This window comes from Erythrolamprus reginae, chromosome Z (assembly GCF_031021105.1).
Source record: "Erythrolamprus reginae isolate rEryReg1 chromosome Z, rEryReg1.hap1, whole genome shotgun sequence".
NCBI lineage: Eukaryota > Metazoa > Chordata > Lepidosauria > Squamata > Dipsadidae > Erythrolamprus > Erythrolamprus reginae.
Window position 1 is genome coordinate 124,208,480 of NC_091963.1, and position 24,635 is coordinate 124,233,114.

A 24,635-nucleotide genomic window follows, 5' to 3' on the forward strand; every position below is an offset into this window, starting at 1 on the left:
AGAAAAATGAGGCCAGTAAAATTCAGACAACAGTATTGTTGCTAGGTTTCAGCATTTTATTGGTGAAAATAGACATGTATTCTCAATATAAGTATTGATTTAAGCTTGTTCCTTTGAATCTTGTTTTTAAAAGTAGAGTTTTAGCTGCAGGACATATGAAGTAAGTGTTTCTGGATAAAATGAAAAGCTTGTATGCAGTACTAGGCAATCAGAGCCAAAATTGTACATCATTCAAGATTAGGAATAGCTGCCAAAGCAGAGAAAAGTTCTAAATAAACAAAACTGCCTTGGCTTAATCTTTTCAAATCTAAGAGAATGTCCTTGATGATTTTTCAGATTACATTACTGATAACCATGAAATAGCCTCTCAATGAAATTATTATACTTATATATGAAGTTATAATTATTTTTGAAATTTAGTTTCTACTCTAATGTTAACCTACAAGAATCTAAAAAGTTAGCAGAATTGGAACAATCATCATAATTTCTCCAACTAGTTGATCATGATAAAGATTGAGAACTTGTCTTCTTCAAATGTTGTTGGTCTCAGATTTTCAGGTGTGAAATGGTAATGGCTGAAGGAAATTCATATTTTTTTCCATTCCCCATTTTTCCTGTTAGGAAAATATCTTTTCTTAAACACATAACTTAGGTTCTTACCCCTAGGTTCCTATCACATTAACAAGTCCGTATTTTGTGTGGTAGCAATACACACATTAAATAGCTTTGCCTTGTATACAATTCTATTTGGACAACCATGTTACTTCTTTTCATCCTACTTCTCTTTCTTTGGCTGAGGGGAGGGGGAACTCTTTCCCATAATCATATCTAAGATGGGCATGTTCATTTCTGTTCTGTCAAATAGTGAACCATCCTTTTCAGCCAGCAGCCTTATTAACTACTGGTGGTTCTCAATTTACAGCAACAATGGAAACGGTAGAATTGTTAAATGATGCAATCATTAAGCAAAGCATCATGTGACTAAAATCGATTACCTTTTTTGCTGCAGTCATTAAGCAAATCACAGTGGTTGTTAAGCAGGACATTATATAATTATGATACGTTACCTTTTCTGCTGGCTTCTCCTGATTCGTTTGAAAATCAACTGAGAAGGTCACCAATGATTATCATGTGAACATGGAATAGATAACCATCATAAACAATGTGATGATTGTCAAGTGCCCAAATCATGATCCCACAATCTCAGGGATGTTGCAGTCATTATAAGTCTGGTTGTCAGTTTTTTTCTGTATTTACATAAACTTGAATGGTCACTAAATGAATAGTCATAAATCAAGAACTGCCTTGTATTAGAAAACAGCAAAACACTGGGGGAAGGGGTTCCATGACAATTTCAGAAAGCTTAATGATTATGCATTATGTAAAGGCAAAATTTGGCATAGGTACTGTATGTATGTATGTATGTATGTATGTATGTATGTATGTATGTATGTATGCATGCATGGATGCATGCATGCATGCATGCATTTATTAGATTTGTATACCGCCCCTCTTCGTAGACTCGGGGCAGCTAACAACAATAATAAAAACAGCATATAACAAATCTAATATTTAAAACAACTAAAAAATCCTTATTAAAAACCAAACATATACACAAACATACCATGCATAAATTGTATAGGCCTAGGGGGAAGGAATATCTCAATTCCCCCATGCCTGATGACAGAGGTGGGTTTTAAGGAGCTTAAGAAAGGCGAGGAGGGTGGGGGCAATTCTGATCTCTGGGGGGAGTTGGTTCCAGAGGGCTGGGGCCGCCAAAGGGAAGGCTCTTCCCCTGGGTCCCGCCAAATGACATTGTTTAGTTGACGGGACTCAGAGAAGGCCGACTCTGTGGGACCTAACTGGTCGCTGGGATTCGTGCAGCAGAAGGCGGTCCCGGAGATATTCTGGTCCGATGCCATGAAGGGCTTTATAGGTCATAACCAACACTTTGAATTATGACCGGAAACTGATCAGCAGCCAATGCAGATTGCGGAGTATTGGTGTAACATGGGCATTTAGGGAAGCCCATGATTGCTCTCACAGCTGCATTCTGCCCGATATGAAGTTTCTGAACATTTTTCAAAGGTAGCCCCATGTAGAGAGCGTTACAGTAGTCGAGCCTCAAGGTGATGAGGGCATCAGTGATTGTGAACAATGACTCCCGGTCCAGATAGGGCCGCAACTGGTACACCAGGCGAACCTGGGCAAACACCCCCCTCACCACAGCTGAAAGATGTTTGTGTAATGTGAGCTGTGGATCGAGGAGGACGCCCAAGTTGTGGACCCCCTCTGAGGGGGTCAATGATCCCCCCCCAGGGTGATGGATGGACAGATGGAATTGTCTCTGGGAGGCAAAACCCACAGCCACTCTGTCTTATCAGGGTTGAGTTTAAGTCTGTTGACACCCATCCAGACCCTAACAGCCTCCAGGCACCGGCACATCACTTCCACTGCTTCGTTGACTGGACATGGGGTGGAGATGTTCAACTGGGTATCATCCACATACTGATGATACCTCACCCCATGCCTTTGGATGATCTTGCCCAGCGGTTTCATGTAGATATTACATAGCAGGGGGGAGAGAACCGACCCCTGAGGTACTCCACAAGGGAGAAGCCTAGAGGTCAACCTCTGATCCCCCACTAACACCGACTGCGACCGACCGGAGAGGTAGGACAGTGCCTCCCACTCCCAACCCCTCCAGCCGGCGCAGAAGGATACCATGGTCGATGGTATCGAAAGCTGCTGAGAGGTCGAGAAGCACCAGGACAGAGGATAAACAGGACAGTTTCCGTGCTGTAGCCGGGCCTTAATCCTGACTGCTGAGGGCCTAGATAATCGGCTTCTTCCAAGGACTGCTGGAGCTGGAGCACCACCACCTTCTCAACAACCTTCCCCATAAAGGGAAGGTTGGAGACTGGCCGGTAGTTGTTAAGAATGGCTGGGTCCAGGGAAGGCTTCTTAAGGAGGGGGCGCACAAGTGCCTCCTTGTAGGCATCCGGAAAGGACCCTGTTGTGATTAGCTCTGGCCCTGCTCCTGCCCCAAGGACTGTGGATGTGGGGGAGACATCCACATGCTGCAGGTCTGTTTTGCCCCCAGTGGAATCTGCTGATGAAGGCTCCTCTGACCAAGAAGACATGAGTGACAAGGAGAGTGGGGCAGACAGTTCAGGAGATCAACTATCTAGCTCCTCCTTGGATTCAGAACAAGAGTTAATGATACAGCCACGCATGCGGAGAGCGATGCATAGGCAACAACTGAGAGATTATTATCAAAGAAAATGAGGCCACCTGTGGTTGGGTGGGGCTGTGGTAATTAGTGAGGCTGCTATAAATAGCAGCCTGTGGGTTTGGCCATTGTGGAGGATTATCTGATCGTTGTGTTTCGTGACTGCTTTACTGACTTTGACTTTTTGTGTGCTGATTTTTCCCCACTTTGAAACTAAACCAGAGCAAAGTTTTTCACTTTGTGAAAGAAGGACTGTTAATTGCCTCACAGCTGCAAGCTAAGTATCACAGAACTGATAAGGGACTTGTACAAATTACCAGTTTGTTTGGAGATGAGTGCTCTTGGCTATACCAAAAGAGGGCTTGGTTTAAGTGAAATTTCATTATAAAGAACATTGTTTTGAATTTTCAAACATGTGTGTGTCTGAAATTTGTACCTGTGAATTTTTGGGAGGATTCTACCAGAGAGCCCGACAGAACAGACCCCCTCCCCAAAGAAGCGTTGATAATCTCCTGGACCCAGCTCCGTATCACCTCCCTGCTGGCCGGGACCAGCCAGGGGGGACACGGATCCAGTAAGCAGGTGGCGCAACTCACAGCTCCAATGGCCTTGTCCACTTCATCAGGTGTCACCAGATCAAACTCTTCCCAGACAGATGGACAAGTACGGGCCCCAGTCACCTCGACTGACTCGTTGTCAGTCGACTCTGTTATCCAATTGGAGTCGAGGTCCGCCTCGATCCGAGCGATTTTATCAACGAAAAACGTTTTATAATCCTCGGCACTACTCTGCAAGAGCTCCCCAACTCCCCCCTGGTTAAGAAGGGAGTGGGTCACCCTAAACAGAGCGAGGGCTAAACAGAGCGAGGGCTTTACTATGAGGGCTTAAAGAGAAATATGTCTTTGGACTCTCATATCAGCTTTACCTCTGAAATCAACTTCTATTTATCCTTTAAAATAAACCCTTTTGTTTGTGCTTGACCCTGAATCAGTATTAAGCAAGTAATGTGTTGCAATTTGTAAGCAAATAACTCTCAGTAATTCATAAATCACAGTTCTGCAACATTAAACCAGAATTTTATTCATATTCATCAAAAATACAGACAAGCCTTTTGAAAAATATAGTGAGGGCCAGCACTGCAAAGATACTGTATCCGATTAAAGCAAACTAGATAGAATGAGAAATAATGAAAATAGATTTCACAATTGTTGCTAACTCCCATATGGATTTATGGAGTGAGATTTGGGGACGTGAGATTTAAGAGTTTATCAATATTTTAAAAGGCAAAACTTCCATCTGGACAAAATAGATTCCAATGAGAACAGAGCATCTGGTCAGAGCATAAAGGGAAAACCACAGAGCTGCATATATAGAAATACTGAGTCAAAAGACTCATGTCTAGTAGTCTTATTCCTGACCTTTTCTCTTGGACTCTGCAGTGTTTCCTAACACTGTGAATATATTTGATGTTTTTCTTCTATTGCAAAAAAATTAATTGCCACCCTTGAAGTCACTACTGTGATAAAGGCAGAACATGTTGGTCCCAACAATTATAACTCAGCTTCCAATAACTTGGCTGTCATTGATGTAACACATCTCTGTACACGGTGTTCCTAATGACTGGGTTTTTAAAATTAAAAGACATCACCTCCATTCCCAGTCACAATATTTCACTGAGTGTGAATGTACAAACACAAACACACATACAGTATATACATCAGGGAATCAATTTGAGTTGATGGTTAAACCTCCAAAATAGAAATCAGGACACTGAATTCTAGTTCTGTTTTAGGCATGAAAGCTGGTCTAGTGATTTTGAACCAGACAGTTTTCTTTAGCCCATGATATCATGCTCAGGCGGCAAGTCACTTGATCAATTCTTATTGGAACTAACAAATCAATATTGATCAGAAAAATCCAGACTCTGCATTTGCAGGAAAAAAATCCAGTAAAAAAAGGAAGAAAATGTATATACAAAGCATTTTGTTGATCATACAAAATTTCCATTCCACTGATTTTTTTTTCAAATGTATATCTAAGGACTTTGGAAATCTAGTTCAGCATGATGGAAGTTGGGTAAAGACAACGATTCATTCATTTTTTGAATTCTTTTGCTAAAACATCTGGAGGAAGATAACATTTATGAGCTAGAATATAGACAAAAATTTCTAAATCAATTCCCTGTCTGGACTAATAAGAGCCTTAAGTAGATTGCTAGTCAACCCAGTTTGGTTGTTAGAAAAAGGTGAGTCTGGGTTGTTTGCTAATTTGTATATTGAACTATGTTATATGCACATGAACGCCAGAACATTTATTAGCTCATTCAAAGAAAAAATAAGCTTTTAAAGACTGCTCAAATATGTGTTCTCTTAATCCTTTTTGTGTCTGATACTGTGTTCCTTGTTCAGGAACCATAAAATTCAATTTCCCATTTTATCTTCAAAAGACACTAGATGAAGTAGTGATATGCAACATGAGTTAAATACACATACATATTTTTTAAAAAATAACCTCAAGCCAGTTTTTATCTCCAAATTCTGTGAAAATTCAATTATATGAACAAATATGATTTAAACTAGTTTCCATGACAAGAGCATACCTCTACGCTCTTGGATTTAGTATTTCCAACTATGCTACCCACATCCTCATTCTATACTTCAGCTGTTTTATGTGCACAGTTTAAACTAATCTGAACCACATGTTCAATTTCCTCAGTAATGCTGAAATATATTTTGTCAGAATGTATAAAAGAACTTCTGAAATCTCATCTTAAAAACACGTTTTCCCCTTTCTTAAATCAATTTTACTGAATTTATAAAAGTTCAACTTTAATTAGCTAGAGAATGGACAACTAAATTTCTCTGACCCGAAGAACTGGAGTCAGAGAATATACTCCAACCCAGACATGAAAATACAGATTTAGAAAACTTATTCATAAATTTACTACAAGTTGACATAAATGAGAGAATTAATGTAAAATACATTAAGTAACAAATGAAAATGACTAGCTCTGTCCAGTCTATGTGGCATCGAGGTACAACAAAATGTTTAACATATTTCTTTTAACTCATTTAAGAAACTAGTCGGCTGCTGGGAGTTCTCTATTCTGATTGTTTATTTGCAAAGACATACACAACAACCTGATAAAAGTTAGATGTGCCCTATGCATTCAAACTGATTGGCAGGTGAAATATGAGTTTGGCATGTAAATCCCTCATCTGCTCATTGTGAAAGACTATTTGAACTATAAAAATTTTCAGGTGTCCTTCTGTTATATGAAGTGTATTAATAGAGAAGTACATATATACAAAGTGTATTGCAAACATCAGGCCCTGTAAGCCAATCTCTCTGTATGTTTCAGAGTTTTTTTCCTTCCAGGGAAAATGTTACTATATTTAAAGTCATGCATCAAACAAGTAAGAAAGGGTTTAGAAAAAAGGCAACCAAGTTGAACAATTGTCTACAGGGCCTGACTTTTGGTATACTGCGTGTGTGTGTATTGTACAGTATGTGCGTGCATGTGTGCACGTATTCACACATGCACACACACTGAAAAAATTGTCAATGTTTGTGTATATGGATACATACCCAATCCTCTGGGTATATGTATGTACACAAATACAAGCACACATGCACAAATTTTCTGAATTGTTAGAATTTGCTGTTTCCTCTTGTATAAAATGTAAAGTTTTTCTGACCCCAAAAGAGAATACAGGAAATGAGCCTCAGTTCCTTTTTTCCAACATCAGTGAATAATGTGAAACAAAAATCCCAAATGACAGAATTTGATTGCTATACCAGATTGGGAAGAAGGCACAAACTATCTTGATCTGCTTTTGCAGCCACACTTTGCTTTCTAAACAGAAACCATGTTAATAGTAACTACTACTTAGGACCTGGCATCTCTTGTTTTAACTGCAGTTTGTTTCTGAAACTCTGTGTTTTCTTTGTTCAATAACAACTTTCAAAAACATGCTATTTTGCCTAACAGCTTCTTACCAAATTAGTAGATACAGTTCTAAAGTTCTTTGATGAATTCTTGTTGAACAGTGTAACCCAACCATGGGCGCCCACCATTCACACTATAGCCAGTGTTCTCAAAGAGATCAATAGCAGCCTTAGCCACCACAGAGACTTGGGCCACCAGGAATTTGAAGCCCTGTGCATGAGCCTGTGCCTCTAGAAAATGAAGGAGGCACCGACCCACACCAGAGCGCCTGTACCACCGGCTGACAGCCAAGCGCTTGAGTTCAGCAGTGTGAGGCTCTCTATCAAGAGGCTCCAAAGCCACACAGCCACACACATCATCATCATCATAAACAGCCACCCACAGCCTACGATGGCTTGCACTGTAATAGGCATGCAAGTGTTTAAGGTCTGGTGAGCGCCACAGTAGAAGTTTCAGAGCCACTACAGTGAGGAGTACTGGCAGCACAAGGGCCACCACAAAGGAGTTCAGGAAGAAGCGTAGTCCACTGCTCACAACTGCCATCAATAATAAGGCTAGTGGCCGTGTCAGCACATAAAGTATCAAGCGATTTTCCGTATCTTTGAATCCATCCTGATGGGAGATAAATAAAAGAATATAAAAACTCAGTTTAGAGGAACCCAAATGCCAGAGAAGTTATCAGGCATACATAACTATATATTTCTAACCTTGTCTCAGACAGCCATCGTACTCTTACCTGGCTCTGTTCAATATCAATCAGTAAGTTTTCCGATATAGTGATGATATGAACTGAGATATTCTTGATTCTAGCCTAGCATTCAAAACCATATGATCATAATGTCACAAATCATTTCCCACAATTAAAATCCCACCTATGGCTTTCACGTTACAACAAAAAGTCAAAAACAACAGGCATGATATCTTTATGTTGTTACACTTTGTAACTGTAAAATTCCAGAAAATATTCTGGACAGATTAAGGACTCTCTAAGACTAGACCCGAAAATACAATTAAACTTCTCCTATGTCTTGTATAACAGTTGAATCCATGAAACTTTCAGATCACAAACGCAAGTGTTATAAACTTATTGAAGACATTGCCTGAAAAAATGTTTAATGTGGATTAACACAGGGAAACTTCTCAAAAGAAAAGAAGGAGTGCTAATGTAGCTGGATCGGGGTGGGCTACTGCCCTGATGGGGGTGGGGGGAACGCATTGGGGCAGCGAAAATGGAGCTCCAACCCAGAGCATCCAATTTGCATTGAAAGATGTTGAAAGAAAATGCATAAGCCATGCCCACAGTGTGGTAGTAAAAATTTTGGTAGCCCTTCACTGAGCTGGATCCACAATTCACCTCCCTCTCACCTTCAGAAGTTCCAAAACAATGGGGGCTTCATCCTCTCTCATTTCCCTGATTAACAGCTGTTCCGGGTCCAAGATAGGCATATTGTTAGCAACTGACAACTAAAAAGAAAAAAAAAGGCAACCAAGTTGAACAATTGATGTAATTTATGTAAATAGTGTCTATGGGGCCTGACTTTTCGTATACTGTGTGTTTGATGTGTGTGCGTGTGTGTATACATACATACACACAAACATTGAAAAAATTGTGAATGTTTGTGTATAAGCACACACACAAAAAATGTTGACTAAAAATATTTTTTTTATCACAACTGTTGACTAAAAAATGTCAGATTACAGTGGGATAGAACCTTTTGCTTAAATGGGAAAATAAACGCTCTTCAATATCCAAGAGAAGATGAATTCCAACTATTCCATAAGAGTGCTCAACCACTCCACTATATAAAATAAATATAATCTGGTAAATATACATAAGCAGTTAAGAAACGTTTCTTCACATCTTCATAATCATTCCTACTTTACATTCCCCTTGCCATATTTTCCATATACTGTATGTTTAAACTACAATGCAAAACTTTCTTTAAATTAGGAACAAAATTGTGATAGGTAACAGGAAAAAAGAACAATTACTGCAAACAGTTTATTATAAAATCATAGACTGACATCACACAGGGCTAAAACCACAGACTGTTGATTACAGCACAATAGATGAATGCCCAACTCAATGCTCGGAGTTCCTAAAGAATCACTGTTACACTTGACACCTGCTCTTCTCTGGCTTCCGTTTTTTCTTTTTTATACAGGGTCCTTTACTTCAAAAGATTATTCTGAAAGGGATTATTGAGAAAACGATTGGTTTTAGTACTTTATATCTACTGTAAATATTATTTTTGCTTCGAGTGAATTCACAAGTAGCTTATCAGATGCAAACGAGCAATGAAGTTTTCCTCGTAAATTTTACAACAGGAAAACTGCAACACCTGTATTTTGCCTAACCCCTCCCTTTCATAAGGGGTCACCGCAGCCACGCCTCTCCGCAAAAAAAAAAAATAGAAGCACCTTATTTAGCATTCTTAGTATTGTACAGTTAAACCTTTCATGCCCCCCCCCCCATGTTCCCAATGGACTCACCCAGTTTGCAGGCTACGGCTGACTTCTCCCCTGCAGAGAGGCGCATGGGATATTCCAATAACTGCTACATTCTCCGCTCTTTATTCCAGAAGCACGGGAGGGGTAGGTAGGAAATAGTCCTGACCTAAAGGCCCGATAATTCTATCTGTTTCAGATTCAAGTCTTCACTGAATATACGCATGCGCTACGTTCGTTCTTCTTCGACCCCAACCCTCCTACGCAGCCCTTAGTTACTGTTGCTAAGCGGGATCAATGTGGCCTCTCGGGTAGACCGTCGAGTTGTAGAAATGTTCGAGCCAAGGAAATAGGGGTGGGGGATAAATGACTGCATTGTATAACAAAAAATATCGAATGCTTAAATCCTGACAGACAGGAATTCAACAGATAAACCTATGCACAAATCATGGCAGACAAATTCAAGAGTAGTAGATCCTTGGAACAAACTTCCAGCAGTTGTGGTAGATAAATCCACAGTAACTGAATTTAAACATGCCTGGGATAAACATATATCCATCCTAAGATAAAATACAGAAAATAGTATAAGGGCAGACTAGATGGACCATGAGGTCTTTTTCTGCCGTCAGACTTCTATGTTTCTATGTTTCTATGTTTCTAAGAGATAAATCTATACATAGAAAAATATTTTTTATTTTTATTTTTATTTATTATTTTTATTTGTCATACAAATATAGTATTGTATTGTAGTATGTTTAACATAATATAAGAATAAAGTAGAGATAGAAAAGATAAAAACACATTAGGACAGGAACGGTAGGCACAAAGGTGCACTTATGTACACCCCTTAAAGATACATTAAACTTTTGCCTATGTTATGGCAGTATATTATTAATCCTGAGGATTCTATGTTGTTTGCACATGGTGGGAGAAAAGGCTTTGGGATTGACAAGATAAAGGGATGATGATGATGATTGCCTAAATCTTTATATTAATAAGGTTTGCTTACTGATGGGAGGCAGTATTTGATCTGTAAGCTTTTTGCATTCAGCTGGCTAATGTTAATGTTAAAAGAGATCCTGAAAACAAAATCAGTGCTGTTCTGAAAATATTGTGTGATTTAAAAGTTGTCGCTAAAAATAAAAAAGTTTCCAGTACCAAACCAGTGTATAGTTAGTTTGCACTTCATTATGCAATATGCATATTGCTAAAAATGTTAGAGTAATTTATTTTCAGTTTTCATTATATTTAGTACATAGGTGATCTGAATGCACCCTCCTGTGGTGAGAGGAAATACTGAAGGCAAACTGGTATATTATCATAAGTTTGATGTGTTATTTTTATGTGCACCTATTCATTGTGTCAAAATAATTACATGAGTAGCAACTATCACAGCAAAGCTGTGATAAAGAAATCCTCTAATTAACAGGTTACTAAACCTTATATATACACCTATGAAACCCTTGTGTCATATTAATCTATATTGCAGGGACATTTAAATACATGCTTAATGCCCCAAACTTCACCAGGCAATTTTTTTTGTCTTACACTGATTTTGAGATTAAGTACAGGGGGACAGATGGCTGATTCTATAGATCATCAAAGATCTGTGCTTTTGTTCTTAGAACAGTATATTTTCTAGTTGTCTTCTGTTTAATATCTACATGAAATCAATAGATATCTTCATAAATCTAATGGGAATGCAACTATTATACAGGTACGGTAAAACTGAAAAAATTAGAATATCATGTAAAAGTTCATTTATTTCAGTAATGCAACTTAAAAGGTGAAAAATAATATATGAGAGAGACTCATTATGTGCAAGGCAAGAAAGTTCAAGCCATGAGTTGTCATAATTGTGATGATTATGGGGTACAGCTCATGAAAACCCCAAATCCTCCATCTCAGAAAATTAGAATATTATATGCAATCAATAAAACAAAGATTGTACATAGAACAATATCAGGCCTTTGAAAAGTATAAGCATGCATATGTACTTAGTACTTTGGGCCCCTTGTGCAGCAATTACTGCCTCAATGTGGCATGGTGTGGAAGCTATCCACAGACGAGCTTTATGGAGATGCTGACAGATGGAAACATGAAGTGCTCCAAAATCCCCTGGTAGATGGCTGCGTTACACACAGTCTGTGGAAACTTGCATCTCACTTGAAAACCAAGGACCCAGAGTATGGAGGTGAAGAATGGAGAGGCACATGTTGCAAGATGCTTGAAGTGTCCAGTGTGAAGTTTCCACAGTCTATTTGATTTGGGGAGCTATATTATCTGCTGGTCCGGGGTCAACGCAGTGGTCTACCAGGAGATTTTGGAGCACTTCATGCTTCCTACCACAGACAAGTTTTAATTTTCAATTTTACAGCAGGACTTGGCATCTGCCCTCACTGCCAAAAGAACCAAAACCTGGTTCAATGACCATGGGATTACTGTGCTTGATTATTTATTTATTTATTTATTTATTTATTTACTTACTTACTTACTTACTTACTTACTTACTTACTTACTTATTTCTTACTTACTTACTTACTTACTTACTTACTTACTTACTTACTTACTTACTTACTTACTTACTTACTTACTTAGATTTGTATGCCGCCCCTCTCCAAAGACTCGGGGCGGCTCACAACACGTGGAAACAAATCATAAATAATCTGACAAATTTAAAATATTTAAAGATTTAAAAAAGACCCCATATACTAACAGACATACACACAAGCATACCATATATAAATTAAACATGCCCAGGGGGAGATTGTCAGGAAACTTGCCTGAACTGATCTCCATACAAAATCTATGGGGCATTGCCAAGAAAAAGATGAGAGACATGAGACTGAACAATGCAGAAGAGCTGAATGCTGCTATTGAAGCATCTTTGTCTTTCCTAACACCTTAGCAGTACCACAAGCTGATAGCTGCCATGCCATGCCGCATTGAGGCAGTAATGGCTGCAAAAGGGGCCCAAACAAAATACTGAGTACATATGCATGCTTATAGTTTTCAGAGGTCTGTTATTGTTCTATGTACAATCCTTGTTTTATTGATTGTATGTAATATTCTAATTTTCTGAGATGGGGTATTGGGGTTTTTCATGACCTGTACCCCATAATCATCACAATTATGACCAATCACGGCTTGAACTATCTTGCCTTGCATGTAATGAGTCTCTCATATATTACATTTCACTTTTTAAGTTGCATTATTGAAATAAACGAACTTTTACACAATATTCTAATTTTTCAAGTTTCACCTGTAAATTCTTGACTGAAGATCAGTGCACTTTTATCTGGGATAGGTCTCTCTTATCAAGTATGCAATTTCAAGAGATACATGCAAAGCAGTGAAAGAAGGGTACAGTTATATAACCACCCACATCAACCAAATTAATCTTAATGATCAATGGGGTACACAGATGTCAAGAGCCAGGTCACCCTCATATCCCCTTCATAAATCTTGACCCTTGGCTAGCTGAGTCACATGTCCAAAGTCTTACTGAGTGCCTGAGGCAGAGGAACAACTTCAATCCTGACAAAATCAAGTGACTGTGCTTATTTGGGTCCCGTGGTTCTGGAGATGTTCCATCAACTTTTAATGGGTTTGCATTTCCCTATTTGTGTTTGTGGGACCTCTCTGAAACTTTCTGCTCAAAGAGCAGGTAATGCCTGTGGTCAAGAGGGACTTTTGTACAGATATAGAATATTATGCGAGTTGTGACCTTTTCTGGACTGGGACACCCTTCATGTCCTGGTCAACCCCCATTAGAGCTTACTGCAATGCACTCTAGGTAGGCCTGTTGTTGAAGACCATCTTGCAGCTACAGCTGGCATAGAATCTGGTAGCACAGATAGTGCTGGTAATGTTGCATTATACTCATATGACCTCATTGCTTTACAAGCTGCAATAATTATCCGTCAGCTTGCAGGAGCAATTTAAGATACTTTAGCCTAGTATAATAAAGCAGAGAGGATGTGGTTTGAGTCCTGTCCATTAAACCAATGTTTCTTAAAGGTGTAGTCCTTTCAGAGGGTCTGCAAAACTAAAATTGTTTGGAAGCCTATGCTGAAAAATAAAGCAATATTAAAATCCCATCAATTGTATGAAGCGGTAATAACAATGTGACAATTTTTATTTTTAATATGGCCAGCTTCAAAAATAAAATCAATACAAACAAAAATCTCTTTTGGATCTTCTGAAATTTTTAAAAGTGGGAAGGGATCCTGAAGACAATTTTTTTTAAAGAAACACTGCATTAAACAATGTCATTTTATGGGAACCAGGAAATATGCCTTCTCTTTTGCAATGCCAACTCCTAGGAAAACTGGTGGCCCATGGGCTGGATGCATCACACACAGGCCATAGCCACCCTAGCTCCACCAAAGGGAAAAAATGTTGGAAAATGTCACGAGATGGCAAGGTAACAGCATGAGTTTGATACCTATGTCCTAGGCCAGTGATGGCAAACCTATGGCACGGGTGCCATGGGTAGCACGTAGAGCCATATCTGTTGGCATGTGAGCTGTTGCCCTAGCTCAGCTCCAATGTGCATATGTATGCCTGCCAGCCTATTTTTGGCTTGTACAGAAGCTCTGTGAGGGCGTTTTTGGCTTCCAGAGTTCCTCCCGGGGGATGGGGAATGGCGTTTTTACCCACCCCTAGCAATAGGGAAGCCTTTGGAGCCTGGGTAGGGCAAAACACAAGCCTACTGGGCCCACCAGAAATTGGGAAACAGGCCATTTCCAGCCTCCATAGGGTCTCCAGGGGGTGGGGTTTTCACCCACCCCAGGCATTGAATTATGGGTGTGGGCACTCATGCATGTGCGATAGTGCGCGCACATGCTCCTTCGGTACCAAAGGGGAAAAAAGGTTCACCATCACTGTCCTAGGCCATTAATTGAAAAGATTTGTTATGTCTTCCAAATTGCTTTGTATACTCTTTTTACAGTGGGTTAGAGTTCTGCTTAGGCCTGTAAATAATCTTTATTTAAACTTCTGACCTGCTAGATCCCCACAATTGCCTATGTAGGCCCTACTTGAAAACAAAAATAAAAAATAAAATTCCAAGGACTGGCAATTCTGAAAGTAAGAAAATATCAATCAGTACCAAAACCCTTTTGCTAATTAATTTGGTAATAAGTGTTGATCTTGCCTGGCAAGAAGAAAAATGAGTGAGAGACTAAATGAAATTGAACATCATTCTGCTAAGAAAGAAAAAAAAAATAGAATTAGAGCAGGTTTTGTGAGATGGGTTTTCTGGATTATTGTCCTTAACATGATGCATTTTTCCAGGATCATATCAAGAATACTAAAATTTAGGAAGCCATAATGTTCTTAATATATTTGGTACCAATTCATGAAAAAGCTTCAGTATTGCAGCCCTCCTGTGGATAAGCTAGTCCTCATATGACACCTTTGATGAAATCCCTCATTTAAAGTGTGAACATAAACCTTAAAAATCCATAATGTCTAAGGTACGTTTACTTCTGAATTTGCTTCTTTCCTTCATGAAGGTACAGTGGTACCTCAAGATACGAACCCCTCGTCTTACGAACTACTCGTGATACGAACCCGGGGTTCAGAAAAATTTTGCCTCTTCTTACGAACTTTTTTCGAGTTACGAACAGGCGTTCGGAGACTGCTGGGAAGCTGCGCGGCTGTTTTAAAAGGTGACAGCCGGGCGGCGGGGCTTCCCAGAAGCTTCCCGAACGCTGGTTCGTAACTCGAACAAAGTTCGTAAGAAGAGGCAAAATTTTTCTGAACCCCGGGTTGAGTTTGGGAGGTTGCTGGGAAGCCCCCCAGGCCGGCTGTGACCTTTTACAACAGCCGCACCGCTTCCCAGCTGTCTCCTGAAGCCGAACGCCAAAGCCGAACTTCCGCGTTCGGCTTCGGGAGACAGCTGGGAAGCGGCGCGGCTGTTTTAAAAGGTCGCAGCCGGCCTGGGGGGCTTCCCAGCACCCCCCCGAACCCGGGTTCGGGGGGGTGCTGGGAAGCCCCCCAGACCGGCTGTCACCTTTTAAAACAGCCGCGCGGCTTCCCAGCCGTCGCCGAAAGCCGTTTTTTTGCGGGGGGTTTTTTGGTTGCACGGATTGACTTTACATTGTCTCCTATGGGAAATAATGTTTCGTCTTACGAACCTTTCATCATACGAACCTCCTCGTTGCACCAATTAAGTTCGTATCATGAGGTATTACTGTATTAGGTTCTACAAAAGAGGTATTTTTGAAGGTGCCTTGTTGATTGTTAAACCTTGCTTTTCTGTTGAAAGAGTTGAACATGTTGTCTTGCTGCAATGCACTTCCTTCAAAACTCGGTTGGGCTTTCTCTCTGGATTTTTAAAAAAATCCTAAAAGTGACTTTTTTCTAAGTATTTTATTTTTAGTTAATTTTGGTATTAATTTTAATATCTGTATCTTCTATTATACATATTTTATATTTTCTTATCCCAGTTCAGTAACAGATAAAATATTTTTAAAAATGACTAAAAAGTATTGCAGAACCTTGACCAAGTTATGAGAAATATTTAACATTATTGCATAATAAATGTGATCGAGCCTACATATGATGATACACTAAAAAATACAACTGAAAGAGACCAAAAGTGCATCAAAGCAGTCTTTTATTTTTATTCCAGCTCACATGGATCTTTGATTCTGTTGTGTTTGTTAGCACCAGTAACTAAGGTCCACTCAGGAAGTAATGTACTTCTGCACATGATAAAAGGGCTATAATGGAAACAGAAGGAATTCACCAAAGAAGCCATTGTAGTTGTATGATGCAGTCTATAGTAGCTCATAAAATTGTTTCTTATAGTATCAAGCCATCTCAAATCTGAATGTCCCCAATTTCCTATTTTTACAAAAGGATTATGCTATTTCACAGCAGTATGGTTCACAGATCAGCTGCCCATTAATCACATTCCTGCCTAATAGAATGGTTAGAAGTCCTGGCTACAATTAGGCTTTTTTTTTTGCTAAAACAAAATGTTTTAAATATAGGGATGGATATGGGTAAAAACAAGACTAGATTGGCGCTTCCTTGTGTGCAGTATATATTGATGCTGAGAGGGATTATTGTGGCTGCAGGGATAGAAGCAGCAGCGGCAGACCACATAGGATCAGAAGAATAACAAAGGACATGCTTTGGACCAGCAGACAAGGGTTGAATCCAGATATTTGTTGAGAAAATGTGTCCTGAGGAACTCAAACAGAACTCACTTGGTGAGCTGACCACCTCAAATACAGTATACGTTTGAAGTTGTCCAGTTCCAAATAACCCAGTCTATCCCCATTCTTATTCTTTGTAGAAATCAAACTCTTCCTGACCAGGTATATCAGGCAGCTGGGTTTTTTTAGAAGGTGTGAACAAGTTGCATATTTGGTACTGTTTGCACAATCTGAATGGAAGACAGTCCTTGGGATGTAACTGGGTTTTGTAACAGCTGTACCATTTGAGGAGAGCTGTTGCTTTCAACGGCAGCTTGACTGTTATCTGGGCTACCTACCTGCAGGGTCGGTACACTCTCCAGTACTTGGAGAGTCTGTTCACCCTGTGCACTGCGGATAATCAACAGATTCTGCCCAGTCCCTGAGCTACCATCAGTACTATGTAACTGGAGGCCAGACAGTTCCTGCAGAGTCTGGATGTTCTCTACTTCCTGAACACACAAACGGGTTTGTTCTCCACCTGCCCTCCTCAACACTAATACATTTTGAACCCCTTCTTCAGTCTGCAAAGTCTCAAAATGCATGTCTTGCACACCCTCAAGGTTCTCAACCTCACTTCCAGGCCCTAGCAGTTCCTCTCCTGGAGAATTCTGTACAACAATCAGGTTCTGGCTTTCTTCTTCCATGTTGGATCCCGGATGGAGAGCTACTTCAGAGAGGTCATGTGAGCTAGACAGAGCATTTCCAATCTCATTCATTTCCTGAGCTGAGCTCAGAGTCTGAAGTTGGACACTAGCCATCTCTTCTGAAGGCAGAAGCTGCTGCCCTTCCTGGGAAGTCATAAGCCCCTGGATCTGATTTGTACTATCTAACTGCTGGGATGGAGCAAGGCCTTGGATTTCAACACTGTTCATAGACTGATTTGACTGAGGCAAATTCTGAACCTGAAGAGTGTTGGCCTGCTCACAAGATGTCAAGGTCTGGATCTGAAGAGAGTTTACTTGTTGGGAAGATTGGAGGTTTTGGAGTTGCAAGGTCCCCACTTGCTGGGAGGATGTTACAGCCTGTAATTGCACAGTGTTCATCTTTTGTGAAGGCTGAAGTGTTTGGAAGTGCACTGTGCTAGCAGGTGGATAACTGGACAGACCCTGGATCTGCACAGTGTTCTGGGGTAGAGGCAAACTTTGAATCTGTAGAAGACCAGTCTGTGGAGAGTTAGGAACAGCATGGATCTGAATTGTTCCAGTTTGTTGGGCAGTAGGCAACGTCTGGATTTGTAATGTGCCACTCTGCTGGGCAGTGGAAATGTTTTGGACTTGCTGAGGCAGAGTTTGAATTTGGATAGTATTTGTTGATGGATTAGGTGGTATATATTGTATCTGCACTGTGCCCATCTGCTGTTCAGGCAAACTTTGGAGCACTGTAACATTCTGTCCATTGGTCTGCAGTCCTGGTGACCTTTGGATTTGTAGACTAGGGACAGACTGCATATTGGCTCCAGTGGTACTGGGTATCAAAATAATATTCTGGTTGCTAGATACTGGTGATGGTGGGGGAGGTACAGATACAGACTTCTTTCCCTTACTTTGACGGACTAGGACAGGTCTGTTTGGAGTAGTGGAAGCACTTGGCACCAGGGTAAAAGTTGCTGAAGCAGCAGGTGTAGTCGTTACCATCTGTGGACTGGGTAAAAGGATGAATTTGGGAGGTGAACTTTGGAGAGGTGGCTGCTGCAGCTGCTGCAACTGCACACTGGGAATAAGTTGCAAACCCTGAGCTGTCTGCACTAGCAAAAAAGCTTGACTTTCAGAAGCAGCTGGGGATGGGTTGCCACTTACGTCCACATTCAGAGTGGCCTGCATATTGGGTACAATTTGTACCTCTTGGGTGGCAGTAGACAAGGCAGAGGTTGTGTGATTGGCTGTCTCACTGCTGTTATGAGTACGCAAATGACGCTGTAGGTAAGATGCCATGACAAAAGCCTTGCAACAAACTGGGCACTGGAAGGGGCGTTCCCGGGAGTGGGTACGTCGGTGCAGAGTCAAGTTGGATGAGTGAGTGAATGACTTGCCACAATCCCGGCAGCAATAGGGCCTCTCACCAGTGTGCACCCGCTGATGTTGTCGGAGGTTGGAAGTCTGAGTGAAAGCCTTGCCACATGTCTGGCAGGCGAATGGACGCTCCCCTGTATGCAGCTGCTGGTGCCGACGAAGGCATGAGGTATTCTTAAAGGCTTTCCCACAATCCTGGCAGGCATATGGACGCTCTCCAGTATGCTGGCGTAAGTGGTACTGGTAATGAGAGGCCCACTTGAATGCCATGCCACAGGTGGGGCAGGTGAAGGCACGCAGCCCTGTATGCACCCGCTGGTGAATGCGCAGCAACGATGAGCGCTTGAAGGCCTTTCCACATTCACTGCAAGCATAAGGACGCTCACCTGTATGATCACGGAGATGGTAACGTAGCCCCGAGGAGCCTTTGAATGACTTCCCACATTCTCCACATACATATGGTCGTTCAGGTGGTGGAGGTGGTGTTGCGGTGGCTGTAGGCACTGGCTCAGCCTGTGCTGGACAGGTCACTTCAGCTTCCTCAAGCCTCTGTTCAGCTGGAGGGTGTGAACGCTGATGTCCCAATAAGCTGGCTAGTGCAGGGAAGGAGCGCTCACACACCCCACAAGTGTAAGTACGATCTGATGAATGTTGACTCTGCTGATGCCTTGCTAAACCTACCGCACTCTTGAAAGTCTTACCACACACTGAACAAGATACTGAGGGCGTGGGAGATACTACAGGTGCCATCTCCTCCTGCACTGTTGGTGATGGCATTTCTGGTAGAGGTAACGGCTCTGTTGGGGCCAGATGCGTTTCTTGGTGACTTAGCAGTTGCTCTTGCAAGGAAAACGTAAGATGGCAGATACTACATCGAAACACCATCTCTACTGTGGTGGTTGGCTCCTCCAAGAAGAGTTGTGCTGGAGGTGCAATGTCAGCATGAGTCTCTAAGTGCTGCTGCAAATAGGTGTCAGATGCAAAAGCTTTACCACAAATAACACAGGTATGAACAGAGTGAGCAGTGTGTGCTGATCGGCAATGCAGTGCAAGATTCGATGAGTGCGTGAAAGCTTTACCACAGTCCTGGCATCGATAGGGTCTCTCACCAGTGTGTACTCGCTGATGCTGTCTTAGGTTTGTGGACTGAGTGAAAGCTTTGCCACAGATAGGGCAGACATAAGGGCGCTCACCTGTATGCGTGTGGCGGTGCCGTCGCAAGCTAGAAGAGTTCTTAAAAGCCTTATCACATGCTGGGCAGGGATAGGGGCGTTCTCCAGTATGTTGGCGCAGGTGATACTGGTAATGGGAAGACCACTTAAAAGCTTGGCCACAATGAGCACACTTAAAAGCTCGCAGACCAGTATGTACATTCTGATGGATCTGAAGCAAGGATGATCGTTTAAAAGCCTTGCCACATTCACCACATTTATATGGTCGCTCACCCGTGTGTCCACGCTGGTGATACAGCAAGGCTGATGAACCTTTGAAAGCCTTGGGGCATTCTGAGCACTTATAAGGTCGCTCGCCTGTGTGAGTCCGCTGGTGATGGATGAGCCGTGATGACCATTTGAACACTTTGCCACATTCTAAGCATTCATATTGATGATCGCCACTGCCACTACCAGGACCTCCACCTGTTGGGGCCACTGCGGGCACTGCTGCTGCCTGCATCTCTATCTGCTGAGCTCCCACCATTGTCACAGATTTCACCTGCTGGAGAGAATCAGTATTACCTGTTTGTCACAACTGTCACTAACATGTTAGCAAGACTTATACAATAAAATGTCACTAATTGACTTGTAATTCAATATGTTGCATGCATCTATCAAAAATAGATCATATACCTGAGATATAAACAAAGTCTTTCCTACAGTGATCTTCCCTCACTCTATATATTTTGCCCAGAATTTAAATAAGATAAATAAACAGTACTATCTGAAAGTTTAGAGCAGCGTTTCCCAACCGGTGTGCCGCGGCACACTAGTGTGCCGCGAGACACAGCCAGGTGTGCCGCGAAGCCTAGGGAAGTTCCAGCTGGGCGGGGCGCTGCCGGACTGCCGGTGCCTCGGACCTGGAGCTCCCACTCGCAGCTGTCCCCTGGCTACTACCCGATGCAGCTGTTTCCGGCGCTCTCCTGCTGGGCCCCAAAGAAGGAAGGCGGGAAAAAGGAGAGCTTCATTATTCGCGCCTCCTTTTTCCCACCTTCCTTCTTTGGGGCCCAGCAGGAAAGTGATGGAAACAGCGGCATCTGGCAGTAGCCGGGGACAGCTGCGAGCACCGTTCCCCGTAAGCTGCCCCCTCTCCTCCAACTTTTCCCTGCTGCCCGAGCCGTTTTCTCTTCATGGCGCACAGCCACACAGTCCCGGACTCCCGGATCGCTCGCTTCTCCGGTCAGCAAAGCCATCTGCCCAGGAAAGCGCCACGCATTGAAAAAGTGCGATGCTTTTCCGGCAGCCGGCTTGCTGGCTGGAGAAGCGAGCGGTCCGGGAGTCCGGGACTGTGGTTTTGCGCCAGGAAGAGAAAACGGCAGCAGGGAAAAGTCAGCCGGGCTAACGGGAGGCGGCGCGTGGCTGGGCGCTGGGGACGTCTGGGAGGGCGAGGGGGCTGATCGCTGCTGCCTCTTAGCTGCAGAGCCGGCTGGCGGAGGCGAAGACAACAGCCGCCGGCTCTCTCCCTCCACTCTCTCCGGCTCTCTCATTTTCTTTTTCTCTCTGTTGCCGGCGTGGTGAACGAGAGAGAAAGAGAGAGAGAAAAAGGAGGGGAGAGAGAATGAGAGAGAAAGAAAGCAAGAGAGAGAGAGAAAGAGAGGGGGGAAGGAGGGAGAGGGAAAGACATAGAGGGAGGGAAGGAGGGAGAGAGAAAGAGAGCAAAAAAGAGAGGAAGAAAGAAAGAAAGAGGGATGGAGAGAAAGAAGGGAAGGGAGAGAAAGAGGGAGGGAGAAATAGAGTGAAATGGAGGAAGAGAATTTTTTTTGTCCAAACTTTTCTTTAGCCCGCCCCCCCCCCCCCCCCAGTGTTCCCCAGAATTTTGAAAATAGGAATAATGTGCCGCGGCTCAAAAAAGGTTGGGAAACACTGGTTTAGAGAACTGATGTTTTCTATTATCATCTTCTAAGGTTACTACTGTAAAGACCCAAGAGCCCAGAAGAGGAAATAAAATATATCCCTAGCCCTGACTGTTAAGGAACAGAGACACATATTAACATTGAGGTTATTTTACCAAACAATTACCTTGTAACCCGAGTTCCACCAATGTATATTGCTACAGCAACAACAGTCTGAGGAGCAGATATTTTATAACTTCATCCTTATAATATACTACTACTAATAATATACTAGAATAATAATATTCTAGTAGCCTATTTATGGATTAAAATAATGGCAATTCACATATAAATTGCATAAATAATAATCTCTGAAACTTGAATAACAGGCTGAAATAAGAGCAACTATGTTTATTATAACAAAAAGAAAAAAGAAAATGGTATATTCAAATATAATGGGTACAATATTTTAATTGATCATTACTGGAACTTAAAGAGGGATCTAGGGGAAGGGAAAGAAAATAGACAAGAAAGGAAATCACTACTCAGACATGAAATCTTGTTCATCTGTAGCAATTGGTAGGCTACTAAAAAGCAGCCAGTATTAGTGTTGAACAGTCTGATAAATTGGAAGAGTTGGGATGAGGCAAATCCAGTCACTTTGTGGCTAGAGATTCTCAGATTATGGCTGAGAATTTTTTCATACTATCAAATGGTTCCTGTGAAAATGAAAAGTCACAATTCCTATCATGTCTCACTTTTGGCCAAACTTGGAAAGGCAACTGAGGACTGAAATGTAGATCTGGAGCCACAATTTCCCAATTATACAATAAACCATCATTCTCATTCTCTCTCTGTGTGAGAGAGAATAGGATTCTTGAAGATGTACAATCTTTAACCAATGCCTCATTTTTCAGCAATCACATACTTTAGAAACCAAATGTTACTGAAGCTCATAAAAAGGATTACAAGGTGAATAGAGGTTTATTTTCACTCTAATTTCTCTCTCCCTCCGTTTTTGAAATTTTGCATAGGCCCCATTTTACTTTAAGCAATGTCAGTCTCATGATGCTATGAAAAGGACAAGCTATTCTTTTCTCCCCCAGTTTTCTTCATCCACATAAAGGCTCTGAGAGTGCCGCAAATGAGATACTGTTGTCAAATGTACTGAAATCCAGCTTTAGCAGTTTAGTGTAGCCAACTCCAATTTGGAGCCTTCTACACGTATTGAACTGCAACCAGCATACTCCAGCAGGCACCAAAATGCAGGTTGGGCACTGAATGGAGTTGTAGTGCATCATAAGGGCGCCAAATTGGAGAATGGTGACTTAACCGTGAATCTCTTGTGAACCGCTATATGAGAAAGAGTTCCACATTCACGTGTCCCTCAAGCCCTTTCTATTGCCTTCAATATTGTAAGATGAAGAAGTATCCTGCAATAAATATTGCCTTCCCTATTTCTCTACCCGGTCGACTTGGGAACAAGAAAATATTCTGTCGGAGGAAAAAAAATCCCCTTTTGTGACATGCCCCTTTAAAAAAAGAGCGTTTCCTTTAAGGAACCTAGCTCCGCCGCCCCTCCCCCTTCGCTGCCGTTCGGTCTCGCGACGTCTTTTTCCCTTCCCCCTTGCTGTCCCACTAATGCTGAGTTTTTTCCTCACCTGGACTTTTTTTTTCCTTCCCGGGAACCTCGTTGCAATGAGGGGTTGATGGGAGAGCCGCCGCGGGGCTGTGGGGGGAGGGGCACCCCCTCCTCCCTCCTAATAGCCAGGGGCGCGAGACACCCAACCTTTACCTTGCTCACACTAACAGCCCGCGACGCCGGCCAACCCCACCCCTTTCCTCTTCTGCCATTGGCTACTCAGAACATCTTGGGAATTGTAGTTTAAATACAAGCCTTTCGCCATCTTGGCCATGGGGCACGTGACCGCGAACTACATATGCTGCAGGCTCAACAGGAAGCGCTTTCTGTGCTAGTTGGATGTCAAGGCAACTGTATGGTCAAGCTGCAGATTTGGGCGGGAGAGGAAGCGGTGTGGTGTGATAACAATTCGGATATTAAAAGCACATCAATGTGCAGGGATTCTACACGTGCATTTTTTTCAGTTGTTAGCCTATTCCCAGGACAAAGTATTTCTATCTGCTGAATGAAGTTTAATGTTCACACAATGCACTTTATCCAGGCTGTATCATGCAAATACAAACTACACCATTACAACAATGGTAACTCACAACCCATACCTTTGTTTGCTCGAAACTGTTTTAACTTTTTTGTAGGGACCCGTTCCTTTGAGAGAGGTTTTCTGTGGACAGAAGAGGGCGTGGTTTTGTGTACTGCCTGCATCCCACCGATGGGGCTCCACTTTTTTATGCACAGTCCAGTGGCGGATATGCCGTGGACCGATTCTAGTCCACGGACTGGGGTTTGGGGACTCCCATATTACGTACAGATAGTCCTTGGCTTACAACTACAATTGAGCCCAAGACCTGTTGCTAAGTGAGACGGTTAAGTGAATTTTGCCCCATTTTACAATATTCTACAGTTCTTTAGTGAATCACTGCAGTTATTAAATTAGTAACACGGTTGTTAAGTGAATCTGAATTCCCATTGAGTTTGCTACCTGTATTTTACTGTAAATGTAAGTAAGGGCTGGCTGATGGACTGGAGGGAAGGGCTTTTGCCATTAATGGATTGATAGCAATAATTCAAAAATGCTTAGAATACTATGATAGTTAA

At 42.0% G+C, this 24,635-nt stretch overlaps 2 protein-coding genes across 5 annotated transcripts; both read right to left on the reverse strand.

Moving 5' to 3' along the window:
* Nucleotides 1-4,292: 4,292 nt before the first annotated feature.
* On the reverse strand, nucleotides 4,293-9,895 carry NAT14 (N-acetyltransferase 14 (putative)). Its single transcript, XM_070729504.1, has 3 exons — nucleotides 9,675-9,895; nucleotides 8,547-8,645; nucleotides 4,293-7,793 (listed from the first exon to the last, which is right to left on the reverse strand). The coding sequence occupies exons 2-3, from the start codon at nucleotides 8,625-8,627 to the stop codon at nucleotides 7,251-7,253; spliced, it is 624 nt and encodes a 207-aa protein (XP_070585605.1). The 5' UTR covers nucleotides 8,628-8,645; nucleotides 9,675-9,895; the 3' UTR covers nucleotides 4,293-7,250.
* A 6,342-nt stretch (nucleotides 9,896-16,237) lies between these two features.
* On the reverse strand, nucleotides 16,238-23,759 carry ZNF628 (zinc finger protein 628). 4 transcript variants are annotated; one of them, XM_070729497.1, is made up of 2 exons: nucleotides 23,560-23,759; nucleotides 16,238-20,565 (listed from the first exon to the last, which is right to left on the reverse strand). In XM_070729497.1, the coding sequence occupies exon 2, from the start codon at nucleotides 20,548-20,550 to the stop codon at nucleotides 16,987-16,989; it is 3,564 nt and encodes a 1,187-aa protein (XP_070585598.1). In that variant the 5' UTR covers nucleotides 20,551-20,565; nucleotides 23,560-23,759; the 3' UTR covers nucleotides 16,238-16,986. The 4 variants fall into 4 exon arrangements, with proteins under 4 accessions (XP_070585598.1, XP_070585597.1, XP_070585599.1 ...); XM_070729496.1 differs by having other exon boundaries at nucleotides 16,238-20,568; XM_070729498.1 differs by having other exon boundaries at nucleotides 16,238-20,568; nucleotides 23,694-23,753.
* Between the last annotated feature and the right edge of the window lie 876 nt (nucleotides 23,760-24,635).

Excerpts from the sequence above, each read along its gene's own strand:
- ZNF628 (XM_070729497.1), bottom strand. The coding sequence starts at position 20,550 with ATGGTGGGAGCTCAGCAGATAGAGATGCAGGCAGCAGCAGTGCCCGCA.
- NAT14 (XM_070729504.1), bottom strand. The coding sequence starts at position 8,627 with ATGCCTATCTTGGACCCGGAACAGCTGTTAATCAGGGAAATGAGAGAG. Across the intron at positions 7,794-8,546 it reads TTGTTTTGGAACTTCTGAAG|GATGGATTCAAAGATACGGA; the intron begins GTGAGAGGGAGG and ends ATCTCCCATCAG.